This window comes from Drosophila rhopaloa, unplaced genomic scaffold (assembly GCF_018152115.1).
Source record: "Drosophila rhopaloa isolate 14029-0021.01 unplaced genomic scaffold, ASM1815211v1 contig_178, whole genome shotgun sequence".
Taxonomy (NCBI): domain Eukaryota; kingdom Metazoa; phylum Arthropoda; class Insecta; order Diptera; family Drosophilidae; genus Drosophila; species Drosophila rhopaloa.
The window spans coordinates 10966417-10985653 of NW_025335059.1; the positions used below are offsets into that span (position 1 = coordinate 10966417).

The following is a 19237-nucleotide window of genomic DNA, read 5'->3' on the forward strand; positions in this document are numbered from 1 at the left end:
AGTTTTGTTTATTAATTTTAAAATAAAATTGGTGAATGGTTGTCAATTATCTTTTCTCTTAAACAAATAGAGTAAAGTGTCTGGCAAAACCCGGGCTAAAAAAGTAAAATTCAATAATATTTTGTCAATGACCATATTCTCCTAAAATATCAACACAATAAAAAATGAGATATTTTTTATCAATCAATCAAAGTTAACGCACAGCTTGTTTTAAATTGACGCCAAGTGGCAGAAATTGAAGTTAATTGAAATTCGAATTTTGTAAATGCAGTGCAAATTTTCAAACCACTTTCCTCTCTCGAGCGTGTTCAAGTAGCATTTTTCAAATGCCGCATAATTGAATAAGAGCGTGAAAGAGTCGGAGAAAGGCAGGGTCTCTCGTGTATGCACCCTCTCTTACAGAGCTCCCCAATGGATCACTCGGTGCCCGACACTGGGACTCGGGTCCAACCAGTTGGCTATGTGCGCTCCGTGTCAGCGGAACATATCCGGAACGGGTTTCGGCTGCGTTCAATAAACCCAGACCCCCGAAAGGCATTCGGTTCGGGGGACTAATAAACCGATTTTGAGAACCAGCTGGCGATTAGCTGTCTCGCGAACCGCCCCATAAATGCCAGAGTCCTCAGATATGCGGCTATCACAACCCTGCGAACGCCGGTAAAGTTGGGGGCCGCAAAAATCTGCTATCAGCAACATGGATTTCGAGGAGATTCTGGCCAAGTGCGGCAACAGCAGTCGTTATCAGTTTTTGCTGCTGGCGCTGTATGGTTACCTCATGTTCGTCGTATCGATGCACTACTTCTCGCAAAACGTCATTAGTTTTGTGCCCGACCACTGGTGCTATCACGAGCAGCTGGAGAATCGCAGCTTCGCCGAGATCGAGGCGATATATTCGCAATTCGAGAGGCCCTCGTGCACGCGACTGGAGAAGATTGATGAGGATGGACTGAACCACACGCTGAGCACAGAGCGTTGCAATCGGTGGTTCTACAAGTATGACTTTGGATATAAAAGTATGAATACGGAGGTGAGTTCACTCAGTGCTTAGTTCGGCACAACTAATTTGCTTAATTAAACACACCAATTATAAATAAAAGGATCACACTTAAATTATTAGTATTTTTGAGCTCATACAAGTATTTTTTGGACCATATTAAAAATGGTTTGCTGCTATTTGAGTTATGAGTTATTATGGGTTTAAAAAATGTAACTTGCTAGAATCGCTTTTAATGAGCCATGAGGTCTGGTAAGAAGTACGTGTTAGTTTCAGTTGTAGTCATAAAAATATTTTAATTTGAATCAGTGATGCTCAATTCATATGATTTGAAATTCAATAAAATATTTAATTTGTATTTCAAACAATCCCCAAACTTTTCGTTATCGCGTATAGTTTTCTATAAAATAGTGTGTTTTGATATATTTTGGAAATTTTATTTTGTGAAAAGTAAAAGATTTTACAGAGTTGCTTTTGAAAATTAATATTTCTGAAAATTAACAATTACAGTAAATAATTTTGATTAAAATACTCTTTCAGTTAAACTGGGTCTGCGATGAGGCTTATAAGCCACGTGTGGGCCAATCGCTTTTCTTCGTGGGCTCGGTATGCGGTACTCTAGTCTTTGGCCTGCTTGGAGATCGGATAGGGCGGATTAAGGCCTTGATTTTGGCCAACTGGTGTGGCTTCCTAGGAGATTTCTCGACCATGTTCGCCAACGGTCTGGTTTCCTTCTCGGTCAGCCGTTTTATATCTGGATTGGCGGCTGATGCAAACTCTTATCTCATGTATATACTGAGTAAGTACCGGACACGATTTGTCATTTAAAAACGACTAATTGAATTGATATTTTCGGACAGTTCTCGAATATGTTTCGCCTTCGTTGAGAAATGTGGGCCTTAATACAGTTTTGGGCAGCTTTTACTGTCTGGGACTGATTGGGGCCTCCTGGTTGGCAGTTTGGGTGGGCCACTGGCGCATTTTCCTGGCATGCTCCTCGGTTCCTCTACTGCTTGTCACCCTGTTCTACTTCCTGGTCCAGGAGAGCGCCCAGTGGCTGGTCACGCGCAACGACATTGATGGAGCCATCAGGCGTCTCCAACGAGTGGCCAAGATCAATCGTCGCCAGGTGCCCGATGATGACTTTAGGACGTTCAGGAGCTATTGTGAAGAGCACTACCGTAAGGAGGCCAAGGAGGCGGAGCAAAGTGATGTGAAGCTACTGGACATGCTGAAAACGCCGCGCATGCGTAGTACGGCTTTCAAACTGCTGCTCATTTTGTGAGTATTAAAACTGGCTTATAATTTTTAGCACAGAAAAATCTTATTTTATTTTAATTAGGATTTATTGCGTCTTTGCTTGTTTTCCTAAAAAGCATTTCCCTAATCCTTATATGCGTGTTTTTTAAATCAATTAAATTAACAATGGGAAAAATATAGATGTTATCATCTTAATCATGTGTAAATACTTTTTAAGATTATGATCTGATAAGCGATAATTTTATAGTCTTCAAAAGTATTGGTCCGATCGTTTTGAAATTGTGTCTAGATTATTAATTATTACAAAAAATCGATTATGAAACCGTTGTTATCACGAAAATATATAGTCTACAGTATTTTTTTTTTAAGATAATACAATTACCAAATGTTATCTTTAGGCAAAATGCGATGCGAAACAAGCTCCTAAATTAACCTTAATGTTCATTTTTAAGGTTTGTTGTATTTTTCTGATCAACCTTTTAACAGTTAACAGTTTTTTTCAATAGCTGTGAAACTAAGTACTTACTTTATATCTGACAGGTATTTAATAGCATTAATAACTATCAACAAAGATAGCGAAAACTATAATTTGCATTTACAAAGTATTCTGTATCAAGTATTAATTACCTTTTTCTTCCTCCCGCAGTATAATTATTACACCCTGCTATAACACAATCGCTCGGAACGTGGAGGGTCTTGGCATATCGCCCTTCATCATGTTCTCGCTGAACGCCCTGACCCTTCCCCCATCGGGATACCTGCAGGGCCTTCTCCAAGATCGGATCGGGCGCAAGGCCACCGCAGTCAGTTGGATGGCCATCACGGGAATATTTGCCGCTGCAGCTGGACTGGTGATATCGCAGGGAAGCAATCGGAACGTGTTCCTACTGGTGGGTCTCACTTTGGCGGCCAGATTTGGGGTTTCCATCGCAGATGGGGCCAGCTCCCAGTTCTCCGCGGAACTAATCCCGACGAGCGTGCGTGGAAGGGGCGTGGCCGTGGTGCACGTGGCTGGATTTGCCGCCTCCTTCCTCTCGCCCTACATCCTGCACCTGGGCACGTACTTCAAGCCAGCCCCCTCGATTATTCTGGGGCTTCTTTTCCTATCTGGAGCTTACGTGTGTCTGCTACTGCCAGAGACGCGCAATAGGAAACTACCCATGTCCCTGGCCGAAGGAGAGGATTTTGGCCGAGGGGAGGGCATGTTTGATTTTATTACCAATTTGCGACGAGGGAAAAGATCCGACGTCGGCGTCGAGATGAGCACCAAGCCCTTGGAGGAGGACACTCTGATGACTAAAACTCTTCAGCCATAAGGGAGCTCTATTTAGGTTAGCAACAAATTGTGTTCTCCTCATATTCGAGTATCTTACATTCCATTGACTAAACACGAATTTGTATTTATATTGTCACCTAACGTTAATTAAATTGGCTTTTATTAGGGGACTACCCATAATAGCAGTATGCATCGAAAACTGAAAAAACGCCAAGAATATCAGATAAAGGAAAGAACTGGTTATTGGTTAACCCAATGTTATGAGATAAGTAGTATTTAACATTTAATAATTCTTGGGTAGAAACAAAACAGTCACACCACTGCGGGCGATGGTTGTAAAGTCTTTAGGATCACAGAATCTGTCTGTATAAATTAGCAGTAACATAGTTGTATATTTTGAATAGTAGACGGCCGATTACAGCGACGATATGGAAACAACAAAGCCGCTTATCAGCCATAATAATTAAATCAGAACGTTTAAGTTATGATCGAATCGGGCATTTGGTGGGTCCAGCTGAGGCGGGTTACTTATCAGCTGCGGAGAGCCGCAAGAGTCGTCCCAACTATTCAACTCCAATATCAGTTTACCGCAGCCGCTTTCACAATCCGCTCTTAACTATTCGACGACGGTGGCGGTGGCAGAGCGGACCGATTACCGCAGCGGACTGGCACAGGCAGTATGTGCGTGGCAGCGGAAGAGAGCGGACCGCCGAACTCGGACAGTTTCGGTGCCGTAGAAGTGCATCCCTGGACATGGCCATGGACTTTGAGGAGATACTGGGCAAGTGCGGCGACTGCCACCGCTACCAGTACATGCTGTTGGCTCTCTACGGACTGCTCATGTTCATCGTTTCCCGGCAATACTTCGCCCAGAGCGTCATTAGCTTTGTGCCCGATCACTGGTGCTATCACGACCAGCTGGCGAATCAAAGCTATGCCGAAATCGCTGCCATCTACGCCCCATTCAAGAAGCCTTCATGCACGCGACTGGAATCGATCAACGAGGATGGGAGCAATGCCACTGCCAGCAGTGAGCCCTGCAATCGCTGGATCTACAACTACGATCATGGATTCAGGAGCATGAACGCCGATGTGAGTCCCTGCTTGGGCGCCACTTAAGAGCGCCAATCTCTAAAGAGCATTTTCTCTCCCCGCAGCTGAATTGGGTGTGCGATGAGGCGTACAAGGCGCGAGTGGGTCAGTCCCTGTTTTTCGTGGGTTCCATGTGCGGCACCCTGCTGTTTGGTCTACTCGGCGACAGAATCGGACGCATCAGAGCCGTGGTTTTGGCCAACTGGTGCGGCTTCCTGGGCGACTCGGCCACCATCTTCGCCCAGAGCCTGGTTACATTCTCGGCCAGCCGGTTCGTATCTGGCCTGGCTGCTGAGGCCAACGCCTACCTCATGTATATTCTGGGTATGTTATCATTTTACAGCTCTTGCACTTATCTAGTCTTCATTTCCAAAACAGTGTTGGAGTACGTTTCGCCAACGATGCGAAGTGTGGGCCTGAACCTCACCATGTCTGTCTGGTACTGTCTGGGCATGATAAGTGCGTCTTGGCAGGCCGTCTGGCTGGGCGGATGGCGCCCCTTCATGGCCTGGTCCGCCCTGCCCCAACTGCTGGTCACCGGCTTCTACTTTCTGATCCAGGAGAGCGCCCAGTGGCTGGTCACGCGCCACGATATCGATGGCGCCGAGTTGAGGCTGCGCCGGGTGGCCAAGTTCAACCGACGGGAGGTCAGCGAGGCGGACTTCGAGCTGTTCCGCCAGCACTGCAAGAACAAGGAGTCGGAGGCCAGCAGCCAGGTCTCCATGCAGAAGCAGTCGCGTCTCATCGACGCTCTTGAATTTCCGCGCCTGCGTCTGAGACTTACATACGTGCTGGTTGTCTTGTGAGTAAAGGAAAAGGGCTTTCTAGTGCCTAAAATTTTATTTATTTGTTTAGAATATTTCATTATAAAATATATATAAATTCCACGTCTATATTATATAGCTATCTCAGAAATCCGATTTCGAAGTCCTATACCTCTAAAAGTTTGTGGCTTAATTCCCTAAAATCGACCTAGCTTCATTATTTTTAAGAATCAAAATAAAATACAGATTATTTTATTTATTTAATTATTTAATAGTTTTGGTCACTGAGGTCTGATTTTTCAGTGGTATACTCAGAGTTAAGGAGGGGGTATAATATTAAAATTTTTTTTTGTGTACTTTTTTTTATTTTTTTTTCTGAATGCACAACATCACGAGAATATTGTGTTAAAATTTTAGATCGATCCGAGTAAAACTTCCGATCGTAGGTCAGTAAGCGCGTTTTATGTTGAATTTTTGGGTGTCCCAAACTTTAAAACGCTCTCCTGAAAAGTTGCCATTTCAAACTATCGAACGGATCGTTTTGAGATTTTGCACAGTATTTCTCTACCAGGTAACGCTGTCGAGTTTTTTTTTTTTTTAATTAGTTATTTTTAGAGCAACAAATAACTCGACGTTTTGGGCGAAAATCGGGGTTTTTGACTCTCAAGAGCCTTAAAAAACGAAAAAAAATATAAAAAATAAAAACTCGACAGCGTTACCTGAGGAATCTTGTCCTTTAACTAATGCAATTTGATTTTTTTCAATTCAGATAATTCTGTGACCAGTTATCGTGTACACCGCAAAACGCGTTTTCTTCGAGGCGCCGCCGGAGATTGCATGTATCTCACTCAATTTTTAATATTTTGGGATAAAAAATTCACACATGTTGTTTAAATGTTGCCCTATCACATGCAAAAACCAAAATTGAGCAGTGACTATCCGTATCGCCAATAAAAATTCTTTAAAAATGTCCTATTTTTCACCGAATTAACTATACCCCCCTTAAACTTAAATGTAAATTACAACTTACAATTTTTATTTATTTGAAAAATGACTTAATCTTATTTATCTAACATCTTTCCAGCTCGATCACGGTGCTCTGCTATAATACTATGTCCCGAAATGTGGAAGGCCTGAGCATATCGCCGTTCGTCATGTTCACCTTTTTCGCCCTGACCCTGCCACCTTCGGGCATTTTCCAGACCCAAGTCCAGAAGAACTTGGGTCGCAAGTTTACATCAGTGGTCAGTATGACAGCCACTGGCGTGATGACCGCGGCCACTGGCATTTTGCTGACCTTTTGGACGCAGCCCAGTGCGATGGTGATGGTGTGTCTGCTGCTGGTGTCCCGATTTGGGATCTCCGTGATCACAGGGTCCACCATGCAGATATCGGCTGAGCTAATTCCCACTTGCGTGCGATCCAGTGGTCTGGCCGTGATCCATGTCACGGGCGCAGCCCTCTCCTTCCTGTCGCCCTTCATCCTGCACCTGGACACCTATTTCCGGGCAGCCTCCTCGATCATACTCTGCCTGCTGCTCCTTCTGAGCGCCTGGATTTGTCTGCTCCTGCCGGAGACGCGAAATAAAAAGCTGCCCTTGAGCCTGGCGGAGGGCGAGGAGTTCGGCAAGGACGAGCGGATGTTTGACTTTCTAAAAGGGTCCAAAAAGGAGGATCAACATGATCTCAGCGCTGGCACCAATGAGAAACTTATGGCGGAGTGAATATACTTATCAAGTAGGATTGGACTTAATTAGAACTCTTACGGCTTTGAGTATTTCTTCTGCACAAAAACGTTGCCAAAAATTGGTTTAAAAATGTGTTCATTTTGTATAAACTAAATTTTGCTTAAAATCATATAATATAGTGGTTCTAACGATATCCATTAAGCAGCCAAGATTATATTTATCATAAGGGCTCCGCTAGTCTAGACAATAAAAAAAATGTCGACTTTTTTTTACTACATTATGAGCAAAAGTGAAATAATTAAACTACAAGATAAAACATAAGCTGACAATAGGAATGGCAATAAAGACTGTGGTAATTACTATTATTGTAGGCTTCTTCGATAAGAAAAGATTTTGACACCATTAAATAATTTATTTGTTTTGCTCAAGGTTTTTTTTTTTAATATTCTGTGAGCATGTACAAAATTAGAGTAATGAAAACGAAAAATATATTCTTTCTTAATAAAAATACTTTTATGGTTTTTCAAACTACTTAGTTTGATTAAGTTTTTAAGAGCTGGATTATGTTTGATCTTGGCAATCTTATGCCTTACAAGGAAAGGAAACAAACATTTTAATTGTATTTTTGTATGTACTTACGAAACTTTCCGTCCACCGCGAATCTGATACAAAGGCATAATTTTCATGGCCCACCAAAGAAGAAAACACACTCAAGTACTTAGAAGAAACTATTTTCTCCATGTAAACAAATTCTGGTCGAGAGTATTCGAATGTTCATGCTGGCGAATCTGGGGTTTCATTTCTGCTTTTATCTAAGCGCACTCTTGACCTTATGTATAGTACACTTGAGTAGGGGCGGCGCTTTGTTGTTTTGGCTTTATTAAGAGTCCATTCAACTTATTGCTCGCCTGCATTGTTGTACTATGTTTGATTCACATTTCAGAGGTCACGCCGAGTGTTTATCTATGCCAGAGAAGGCTTTCCTTCTCGTGAGACGCCGGCGTTTGTTTAGATTGGAGTGAATGAGTGAATTCACTTAAGCAATAAAGCGTTCGCGTTTGAGCGACCCGCCATATATATGCGATAAGCCGCCCCCAAAACAATCTTATCGGAGATAGACGGAGACTCAACGTGCGAATCCGGCCACCTTGCACTCTTTTTTCTTGCCTCGCCTCGGATTGAATCGGAACGGAACGAAATCGTCTGGGCTCGGATCGGATCGGTTGGGTTTAGTCTTAATAGAATCTCAGCGAGAGCACGACAACGTCCGCCCTGTCATCATGGATTTCGACCAGATCTTGGAGAAGTGCGGCAGTGCGGGTCGCTATCAGTACCTGATGATTCTGCTGCTCGGCTACATAGCCTTCACGTCCACCGTTCACTACTACTCGCAGAACATAATTGGGTTTGTGCCCCAGCACTGGTGCTATCATGAGGCTCTGGCGAATCGTAGTTTTGAGGAGATTGCCGCCGTGTATGCCCCCTTTGGCAAGGAGGCCTCCTGCACCCGACTGGACAGGATCGAGGGTGACCGGGTCACGGTGAGTAATGAGACGTGCCAGCGTTGGATATACAACTATGACTTTGGATTCAGGAGCATGAACGCGGAGGTGAGCTATGGAAGGTATAGGCATGTCCCCAGCTGAAAGTATAACCTCTTGTTAATTAGCTTAACTGGGTGTGCGATGATGCCTACAAGGCGCGGATCGGACAATCTCTGTTTTTCCTCGGCTCCCTGGTGGGAACCTTCACCTTCGGCATGCTGGGCGACAAGATCGGCAGGGTGAGAGCCGTGATCCTGGCCAATCAGTGCGGATTCGTCGGCGACTTCCTCACCACCTACGCCGCCAATTTGGTGCAGTTCGCCATTTTTCGGTGCATTTCTGGTCTCGCTGCCACGGCAAATTATTATCTGATGTTTATTCTGGGTAAGCATTGCGATATCTTGAGAATGAGTATAGATGTAGGGAAAGCTTTTGCATACCTACAGTGCGGAGTCAACAACAGTGTCTACTCCTAATAATTGTCCCGACTTTCATGATACACATCACAAAAACTGTATTTCAATACTGTAACTACTCAGGTTTTTGACCCATATCAATCCAAACGTGCTTCACTTAGTAATTTAGAGGTCACGTATGAATATTACAATTTAAAATTCTCTAAAAAGCTTGCTCTGTATAGTAAACAAATAAAAGTGGAGATCTTTAGAATGCCAGTTTGTATTAAATAAATTATACTTTCCAGCACTTCAAGCACGAACAACAAACCATATTAAACAATGACCACTTTATATAATTTAATTTTCTAGTTCTGGAGTACTTGGCGCCCAAACTGAGGAACTTGGCCATAAGTGGAACCCTTGGCATATGCTTTTGTCTGGGTGCTTTGGTGGCTCCCTGGCTTTCTGTGCTGGCCGGGAATTGGAGGATCTACCTGACCTGCTCGGCGCTCCTCCAACTGGTGGTGGCCCTGTTCTACTTTGTGGTGCAGGAGAGCGCCCAGTGGCTGATCACTAGGACCAATGTGGAGGGGGCGATTGCCAGGCTGAAGCACATTGCCCACTTTAATGGAAGGGAGGTGAAAGCAGCCGACTTCGAGGCCTTCCGGAGGAATTGCATTGTTAAAAGAAAGCTCTCAAATCAACCGGAGCAAACGGCTGGAATTTTCGATCTTATGAAGACCCCGAATCTTCGCAAGATTTCACTGCTGGTGGTAATCACATTGTAAGTATTATCGTTAAAAAGTGATCATCAAAAAATATTGGATTGTACTGTACAAAAAAGGGAATGAATAATTTATTTCCTATAAATGTTAAATGTAACCTGTATATATTTCTTTAATTTGGGAATTAGAATTAGAATTCTAAATTATTAAAGAACATTAATTTATATTTTTTTTAATATAATATTTAGTATGTATACATTGTATAAGCGCAGCGACATTTTAGAACATCAATAAGCTAAAATTTAACTTTATTTAGACAACTTAACAAACTTAAATTTATTTTGTTTTTTCTTTTATTTTAAGCATGCTGACTTCGCTGAGTTTCAACACCATATCTCGAAATGTGGAGGGCTTGGGACTGTCACCCTTTGTGGTCTTCTCATTGTTTGCCGTGGTCGTTCCCCCATCCGGATTCATCCAGGGCCTCCTGCAGAGTCGGGTGGGTCGCAAGGCCACGGCCTTTCTGGCCATGCTCTGCACCGGACTGCTGTCCTGCGCCCTGGGCGTGGCCCTCTCCACCGATGGCGCCCAGGGCAACGTGACCTTGCTGCTGGCCTTCGCCTTGCCCATGCGACTGGGCATCTCCATGTGCTACACGGTCACCTCGCAGTTCGCCTCGGAGCTGCTGCCCACCTGTGTGCGCTCGCGTGGGATTGCTGCAGTGCACCTGGCCGCAGCGGGAGCCTCCTTTGTGTCGCCCTACCTCATTCACCTGGGCACAAAGCTGCCGGCAGCCCCGTCCCTCATCCTGGCCCTGCTCCTCCTGTCTGCATCCGTTTGCACGCTCCTGCTGCCGGAAACGAACAACAAGTGAGTATCGAAGGAGGAGGAATGAATGTCCATCCAAACTTTTAGTGGTGCACGGGATACCCCTTCAATGAGAATATGCTTAAAATGTTTTTTCTGAAACCGGAATACCTTTTAATCCTTCACAGACAACTGCCCATCACTTTGGCCGATGGCGAGGCCTTTGGCAAGGGCGAGTCCATGTTGCCGTTTGATTGTTGGCGTCGGCATGATGACGATGTGTCCAAGCAACCCGTCGAGGAACTCAGACTGAACCAACTCAATGGACAAACAAAATCTGACACGGAAGCGGAGGTGTAGCGAGATGACCCAATCAAAGTATTCCCCCACTGACTGTTGTATTAAACCCCAAAGGGTCTTTAGAAAAAAAAGGTGGACACGGTAGTTGCGAAAGTTGTCAATAGATGTGAAGTTTGCTTTATTTTATTGATTCACTGCTGTTCACAATTTATAACACAATTTTAACTTAGCAACTTGTATTGAGCCAATTGGTTGAGTTCATTAGCTTTTTTGAATCGTGTGTGTCGGTATTGTTGCCTCTGTATTAAGTACTTACTTGTAAGTAAAAGGGTCATAAGTATCTTGTATCTTGTAAATGGTTATGTAAACTCTTGTAATTATGTAACGCTTAAATGCCATAAACATAACGGCTACAATTTGATCGCTTCATTCTGCCCCCAATTGCCATAGAAAGTCTTACAAACTCTAGCGTACAATTAATCGGAATCTCAACGGGGATTTCCGCATTGCGAAACTGACCAAAGGTCCGTTCTCTTAAATCTAAGTGTAAAGTCTAGCGCAGACATGGCGAGAAGTGATTTAGGGCCATGTCGCCGGTCGCCAGATAATAAAATGTGAAACTATAAACCAACCCGATCAGGTATTCAGCGAAGGGACAAACTTAACTAGAGTTTCACCTTAACTGAGCATAACTAGTTCAATGTAAAATGATATAAAATGAATAAATAGATTGTTCTCAGGGCAGTTCAGGGAAATACAATCGGTGTGTCACCTGTGAAACAACTTAGATTAATGCTCATAGGAAGGCAACCGCAGCGTTTTTCTGATAATCATCTATTACTATGTATATTTGTGTATCATATGTGTGTATTCGCTAAAAAAGTTTTCTACATTAACGCAACATGTGTATTTTTGGGGGAGGCGGGGCCTATATGCCCAATCAAACATATTCTCCTTGGGGTTTATATTCAATAAATTTATCAATTCGTTTTTCTATGAGCAATTCTGGCGAATGCTAACAAATACATTGGGTACATAAATATTTCTGATATCAGTATCTGTAACTTTAATCTGTGTATTTGCCTGGCATCCAAGCGGACACGTCGGAAACGTCAAAAACGTCCTATAGAAATTGCCTAGCGCTAGGGGTTCCCGATCTCTGCGAACTGGGCCTAATAACAAATGCTCTGCTCGAAATTCTTAATATTACGGAATGCTTGTAAAGGTGTTATAAGTAATGTATCTCAGTAGATTTGTATGTATAAAGTAGGTAGGTGTGAAGTCTGCATCGCATCCATAAACATGTATAATCAACACTAGTTCACAATAGTTCAGTTGAATCCGAAATGCACGTACACAGTAAAAAGGTAAAAAGATCCCTCATAGTTCTCTCGCAACCTGAGACCGAGTACGGGGGTACTCCAGTATCCTATATTCGACTATATAGCACCATCTCAGTGAGTAAGTGGATAGGTAAAGACCGAGTGGCGATTGTTAAAACACAACCGCCACTCCTCCCGCGATCCTAAGGTAAGTGATATACTTGATTTAGGTGGTAAGTACATAGTAAGTAGTAGAAAAATATACATGTAGTAAACATTGAAACTTTGGAGACTTTAGAGGGAATAAACTATGGCTACGGGTGTGTGTGTATAATTATGTATATGTATATTAGGTGTGGGTGTGATTGGGCTCCCAACAAAATTTATGGCTTAGATTAGAGAGCCAACCAACAGCTAACGCTTCAATCTTAGATTATGAACTATTTGTGGGTAGAATTAGTATCTGTGTGTATATTGTGGTTTCCTACTTGCGCTTTCTATGCTACTAAATACCATTTACTTTTGCAATATTTGCTGCTTATTGTTTGACATTTATCATATGCTGATTTAGAGAAAGTATTCTATGTCCACATCCACATCCACATCCAACTCCGGTTGCATTTTCACATTGATTTGCATAGCTATAGCTTCAATATCAACTTCGTAATCAACTTCGTTCGTGGTGAGCCATTCTACCAAAGTGTGTAAATGTACATATGTCCTACAACATGATCATCACCAAATTTTCAGGCGTGTGCATTATTTGTGTGTTTCGAAAACATCGAGTATAAAAGACAAGCGGTATTTAGGCAACGAGTGATTCAGCAATTTTCTTTTATAAAAAACATCTTCTATAAATTTGTTGTCAAGTATCATTCAACTTTAAATATTACTTTGTATTATCGGTATTATATTTACGATCATGGTAAATATCCACTTACACCAAAAGCATTCATAAGACTCGTTTTTGTATTCTTAAAAGTGATTTCTCTGAAACAATTCATCTTATAGAGCTGCCCTACGACCTAAAGGGTATTCATAGATATAATATGTATGCCTATATAAAGACCACAATAATCAGATTTGGAGGGAGGTGATATCTTTGGCTGCTATGGGAATTGATTGATTCATTGATTGCTATGGTGGGTCTATACCTTTTCAGGAAGTTGGAGGCATGAAGCTGTTAGCTTAGCTGGATTTGCACAATGTTCGCGATATGTATGATGTCAGGAGAGATATATGCATACAGATTACAATGCCGTTTGCTTAATGTCTAAGAAACGAAAGAGTGGAAAATAAACCAAAAATGTTGAATTTACAAAAATGTTATTTGTATTTTTCGGATATTATGGATAGGTTTACAAAGTAAGCTTATGCCTCGATTTAACTAGGTTTTAACTGTATGTTTAGTTCTAGTTTTATCGTAGTTTAGCGCATATAGTATGCCAATTGCGAATGCCTCTCAGAGGGGAGAGGGGAAAAAAACACACACATACAAACTGTCTTAATATCTAGGCGGCCCGACCTTGGGACCTCATCGTTTTGCTTTACAGTTTTAGTTTTTTATCTGCATCGAATAGCTGAGAATTGCGCTTACAATTAGTGCCATAAACTTGATAAGGTTTTTTTCTTAGTTTCTCATGTCTGCCTTGATTACTTTGCTTTTTGTTTTTTTTTTTGCGTATCAACGGTTCTGGCAGCGTCATCGCCATTTTCCGACGTATTCGAGTATTCAGAAATCATCATTCCACACTCTTAACTCTAACTTGTGAATGTTACAATCGTTTTGCTTTCTTATACCGCTAGTAATGCTTCTCAGAGTCGTAGTGATCGTTAATTGATAATTATCGCATAGTTATTACAATACAATACAATACAATGCAGTGTGCCATTGGCAATTCAAACTGCGAGTTTGTGATTTGTCCTGGTTCTAAACAATAAGTTAATAATCTTCAGGATCGGCCTATGGCAAATTGGCTCGAATGCCATCCAAAGTGGAACGCAGCACCAAACTGCCCTCCACCCAAAAGTTGGGTCGATCCAGCATGTTCTGCCACAGGGATAGCTCCTTTCCAGTGGCATCCATCCACTCGACTTGGCGGCCATAGCTGCGACCTGTTAAAGAAGTGGATTTAATTTGGGGTTCGGAGCGGAATTAGTATGGCAAACTAACCTGTTCCCAAGGAGAAACGTATGCCGCCAACAAACTCATTGCTGGCCAGGCGATCGTGATCCCACACGGTGAGCTCCAAGGCCCGTTCTGACAATTCCTCCAGGGAGACATCCTCGTAAACGAAGGTGTAGTTCCAACTGGGATGCAAAGTGCGCTTCACCACCGGCGTCTTTTGCTTGGAGCTCCGCGTGCGATCAGGCAATAAATAACTGGCAGAGTAAAAAATATAGTTAGTTACTTGTAATTATTGCACATTAGTTGAAAGCCCACCTTTTGCAGAAGGCATCGCATGTGCCGTTGGCCTTGATGGGACTCAGGTGCTTGGCCTCCTTGACCAGCACATGCAGCTGGCCTCCCTTCGAAGTCCGGTCCGATTTGGAGGCCACCGACTTGATGCTGCCTCCAAACTTTCGCAGGTTGGAGGAGCTGCCCGTTAGCGAGGAACCGCGCGAGAAGAACGACGACTTAATGCTCTCCGGTGGAATGTACTTCAGGCCCACCACAATGTCGCCTCTGTAAGTGGCCACTTCGTCAAAGGGTTCACTCTGCGAAAATGTAAAAAACATGATTAAAAGATAGGTCTTACTATTTAACTAAGTCTGTGTTATATATATTTAATTTCTTTTTATTAAGAAACAATATAGTTTTAAGTGATTTCATTCTTTGTTACAATTTTTAATGTTTAGATTACCATTCTTGAATTTAAAGCTAATAATTGCTGTAGTGTGATATAATTAATGACCAGACTAGCACTGTTTAATTGGTTGGGCTCCCACTTTTGTTTAACATGGTTATTATAGTATTTTAAATTATGAAAATTGAATGCTAACTTGTTTATTGTACAAGCAACAGAGAGTGGATTGATATTGTTTGTAAATTTAACATTATTAAACTTAACGTTGGCCATAACTTTTGCTGGAGTTCTTTCGTTACAGAGTATAAAAGCTATTAATAGACTTTTACCAGAACCCTCTGGTAATGAAGTTTTATGAACACAATGATATCTACCTTTTATATATACTTTTTAATGTTTTGCGGAAACGGGTTAAAAAACTTACGCGCTCTTGGAGAAGGTACCACTGCGACTGGGGATTGTCGAAGAGGCGACCCTGCAAATTGACACTGACTTCGCCGAGGAAGTCGTTCCGCCCAAACATATCCGAGTGCCAGACCGTCAGCCACAGAGTTCGCGACTCCAGACTGGAAATGGGTGTGTGGAAGCGCATCGTCTCATCGAAGATGGGATTCAGCGTATGCTTCTTGACTTTGGTTTTGCGCTTGCCGGCCTTTGATTTGTCGGGCAGCAGATATACCTAATCGTTAGAAATATCAAAGATTAATAAATATATGTTAAAGGATAAGAAGGTAATAGAACCCACCTTGACATAGGGATCACTGCGATTACGCTTGGCATCAACGGCAGCCAAGTCCTTGCAACGCACCACGTGGATTTCCAGGGCGCTCAGCTTGTAGTTGTACTGCATGGCAAACTCCACTTGACCTTTGACCACCACGGTGCCATAGCGACCTTCGCCCGCTCCCGAATAAACGCTGGCCATGGACTCCGAACGCACCTGTTAAGGGGTGATTAGATATTAAAATATTGTAGACTATGCTAACAAGATCTGTGAGTATTACTTACCCCCAGCGAGCTGAGACTGCTGCGATTTTGGTGCATGGCCACCAGCCGATCGATGTCCTCATCCGACTGGGTGGGCCACGTTTCGCTGGAGGCACGCGACTGGATGGGACTGCCGGTGCCATCTGCCTGCCGCTGTCCAATCACCGGCGATCGAGTGAGCTCCTCGGCGGCCACTTTGGCCTCCTCTGCAAAGAGAAAAGCCATCAATTAGCACTCGAGTTTTCCACAATTAAGGCTAATGGTCTATGCGACCGGATGATTAACGATCCCATAACGATCGATGGAAAATGTGGCTTGGTATTTTTAGCTAATGAACAGCGTTGATAATATTCTTTTTAAAGCCCCCCATTGCACTTCTTCTCGGTCTTTAATTTCATAAGTATTTCATAACGCAATCCACATACAATGTTCTGGACAATAATTGTAGGTTAAGATTGGAATGCATCATTATGTGCACAATTCAGAAGGTCAAATGAGATATTCTATGTCTTCCTATTCTCAGCTTTGTTTGCACATTCATAAAACATGAATATTATTGAAGCTTTAACCATATATCTCTAAGCATTTAATGTATTTTGTAGTAAAAAAAAAGAAATGTTAATGTATTGTATATAATACATCGTGGCAGAACGAAAAAATCAAATAAATCAAGAAGACATTTTCAGAAAACATTGGCTAATAGAGGTGATTTTCCTCAATACCACTCCATAATTAACACAATAGTGTTTTTTTAAGGTACTAAAGTATATACAATTTTTTTTCGGGTGCAATATGAGAGGAGATCTGTGAGGGAGAGCAGCTTGGGGCATCGGTGCAAGGATCATGCAGTTGGCAATGGTAGCAGTTGCCGCCTACCTTGCACCGCTACCCGTTCCTGCCTCGGATGATCCTCCGGCTCAGATTCCGCCTCCTGCTCCTCGCTCTCCACGAAGGTCACATGCAGGGGTGTGCGTCGGTGGAGGATCAACGATGTCCTGCCCCCAGGAGCAGCATTAGCCGGCAGATCCTCCTCCAGGGTCTCCAGAAACCTATCAGAGTTGGACCTCAAACTATCGTCCCAGGTCCAAGCTCGTCTTTTAATTACAGATGGAGATCGCAGTGGCGGAGGAAGTTGCTGCAGTGGCTCCTGGGTAACAGGAATCGCGGTCTCTTCAACTATTCTCTCACTTTGCCTGTTGGCCTCCGCCTCGCGTTGTTTCATCTCAATCACATAGGAAGCCACCTTGGCATCGATGTCGTCATCCTCCTCATCGGAATCGTAGTGGTAACCATTGGATCTTTTTCTGCAGCAGTAGCAAAAGAAATGACTTTTCCTTGGCTTTCCACCCGATCTGCTCCAGTAATCCTGATAGCTCCTTTGGCGACGCCTCTTTTTCCACCAACATTGGCCAAATAGATGCCGCCACTTGGACTTGCGTTGCGGTTTCTTGCACCCATCCCCAGATCTCTTTTTTCTCATGCGATTCAGAGCTGCATACTGAATTTTTCCAGCCGAACTGGAGGGCAGTGAGGAGCCAGCCGGCTGGGACACCACTCTGCCATAGTTGTGCACTCGAGCCAGCGGAGCAGGTGCAGCCGAGGCTGGCTGGGATTTCTTGGCGGAGGTGGACGCAAACACATTATAGCTGGTGGCTTCTTTCGGCGCTGAGTTTGCTGTTCGTCGCGGGCCAATTAAACGAGTCACTTGCTTCATTTTCTCGATTTCTCATTTCACAATTGCGCGTTTTGGTGGCAAGATTAATTGGTGACCGCTTTTTTTGGTGTCATCCGCAGCCGACTGCAAATGTTTTATATCACTTTTGGCTCTGCCGTTTCGCCAACCAGTTGGCAGTTGTCATCTGATGAGTTTCTCAATTGCCTACACTGCGCAACTCTTTGAGTCAATTAGAAAGGTCTTAGCTTTTGGGTTTTTAAAGGAATTATCCGAAATAATTTGGTTTCAGTCTACATTTAATTCAATTGAGCTATTAGTTTTAAGTAGCTTTCAATTGGTAAGTAGTTTTTCAGAGTATGTTCAATTCTATTATAGGCTGAACTAACATTGCAATGTGATTGCTTTGTTATATCAAATAAAAAGTTTGAGGTTGCGCCCCAGCCGATAAAAACCTTCTACTTGTTATCTATAAGATATGGCTGACAATAGTTTGCTTTTACGAGTACGTACGTATAGCCTTTTGGTTTTGCATTGGAAAAGTTCTTTTTAGAAAACGTTGAAAAATGCATTAAGTGATAAAATTGACAAAGTACAATCTTATGGAAAGTTTTTTAAATTTATTATTTATTATCATCATCCGGAACTCTAAGAAATAACACATAACGATTCAATCAAGATATATACCATTTGTTGTCTACTTTATTGGATCTGGTATTTCGCCCACCCAATAAAATGGCTTCCACTTATTATCACTTAGATATATTACAACAGAAATGGCTGATAATGAATTATTTCTGAGCAGTGTGACATAGATTGCTGGCCCTTTGATAAGATGCCCGGCGACACGCAATCTTTGGTTATTGGAACACGTAATTGGAGCACTTGATCGCCGCTTGAGAGCCGCTAATCTTAGATAGCAGGCACCTGGGCCATAAAAACATTTGCATGACCCACCGCCAGCAGTCAATTTAATTAAGTCGAAATGAATAGCGGCCCTGAACTTGCCACAGCCTTCAGGTGATGACCAAAACGAAGGTGTGAAATCGAAGGGGAGCAGCAAACAATCGAGACAGTTAGCCAATAAAAGTGGGTCAGATTACACCCAGAGCGTTGAGAATGGCCAAGCGATCCATTCGGAGGCAATTAAACATAGAAATATACATTAAAACGTCTTTAAGGGCTCTCAAAATGTTTGCACTGGGTGCTGAAAATTTGAATTTCTTTTATGCAGTCACGAATTGTTGACAAATATCTCCGACCCGTCAATGTTTTCATTTCGTTTTCGCTTTTTATGGCACTTCTATAATTTCCGCTTTGTTAGCACAGCGCTCAATAAACGTGAGCGGGAAGGGCAAACCCCAAACACCCATAAAAAAAACAAGCTAATACCAAAAACCCAAAGCGAAAACCCGGCGAACTAAAAGTCAAAGTGAGTGAAAGACTTCACTTTCACTGGCAGCGATCGGTTCGTTAGAGTTAAGATCGGAATTCGCGGGGCCTTATAGAGCACATCGTTGCGGCGGAGTTCCAGTCCCGTTGCGCGATTCGAAGCAACTGATCCAGGGATCGAAGTCACTTACAGAACCCCAAGAACAGAA

At 42.8% G+C, this 19237-nt stretch overlaps 4 protein-coding genes across 11 annotated transcripts in view; 3 read left to right on the top strand and 1 right to left on the bottom strand.

Moving 5' to 3' along the window:
- The first annotated feature begins 468 nt into the window (after nt 1-468).
- On the top strand, nt 469-4028 carry LOC108043123 (organic cation transporter protein). 2 transcript variants are annotated; one of them, XM_017121685.2, is made up of 5 exons: nt 469-1027; nt 1535-1793; nt 1855-2275; nt 2901-3585; nt 3697-4028. In XM_017121685.2, the coding sequence occupies exons 1-4, from the start codon at nt 695-697 to the stop codon at nt 3568-3570; spliced, it is 1683 nt and encodes a 560-aa protein (XP_016977174.1). In that variant the 5' UTR covers nt 469-694; the 3' UTR covers nt 3571-3585; nt 3697-4028. The 2 variants fall into 2 exon arrangements, with proteins under 2 accessions (XP_016977174.1, XP_016977173.1); XM_017121684.2 differs by having other exon boundaries at nt 2901-4028.
- Nucleotides 4029-4115: 87 nt separating this feature from the next.
- LOC108043122 (solute carrier family 22 member 13) lies at nt 4116-7491 on the top strand. 3 transcript variants are annotated; one of them, XM_017121682.2, is made up of 4 exons: nt 4116-4622; nt 4688-4946; nt 5001-5424; nt 6471-7491. In XM_017121682.2, exons 1-4 carry the CDS (start codon nt 4284-4286, stop codon nt 7108-7110), a joined length of 1662 nt encoding a protein of 553 aa, XP_016977171.1. In that variant the 5' UTR covers nt 4116-4283; the 3' UTR covers nt 7111-7491. The 3 variants fall into 3 exon arrangements, with proteins under 3 accessions (XP_016977171.1, XP_016977170.1, XP_016977172.2); XM_017121683.2 differs by having other exon boundaries at nt 4533-4622; nt 4688-4935; XM_017121681.2 differs by having other exon boundaries at nt 4688-5424.
- A 764-nt stretch (nt 7492-8255) lies between these two features.
- On the top strand, nt 8256-14053 carry LOC108043119 (solute carrier family 22 member 6). The gene is made up of 5 exons (XM_017121677.2): nt 8256-8684; nt 8744-9002; nt 9386-9800; nt 10105-10611; nt 10737-14053. Exons 1-5 carry the CDS (start codon nt 8355-8357, stop codon nt 10906-10908), a joined length of 1683 nt encoding a protein of 560 aa, XP_016977166.1. The 5' UTR covers nt 8256-8354; the 3' UTR covers nt 10909-14053.
- Nucleotides 13480-19237, bottom strand: part of LOC108043117 (synaptotagmin-like protein 4) — a 52548-nt gene continuing 46790 nt past the window's right edge. For 3 of the 5 annotated variants that reach the window (XM_044459123.1, XM_044459124.1, XM_017121674.2), the window contains 6 exons: nt 15986-16170; nt 15723-15917; nt 15402-15656; nt 14614-14888; nt 14344-14552; nt 13480-14285 (listed from right to left, as the gene is read on the bottom strand). In XM_044459123.1, the coding sequence (XP_044315058.1) occupies nt 14134-14285; nt 14344-14552; nt 14614-14888; nt 15402-15656; nt 15723-15917; nt 15986-16170 (1271 nt within the window). In that variant the 3' untranslated portion in view covers nt 13480-14133. Of the gene's footprint in view, nt 14286-14343; nt 14553-14613; nt 14889-15401; nt 15657-15722; nt 15918-15985; nt 16171-16840; nt 18990-19237 lie in introns of those variants that run through there. The other 2 variants (XM_017121675.2, XM_017121676.2) reach the window with 2 other exon arrangements.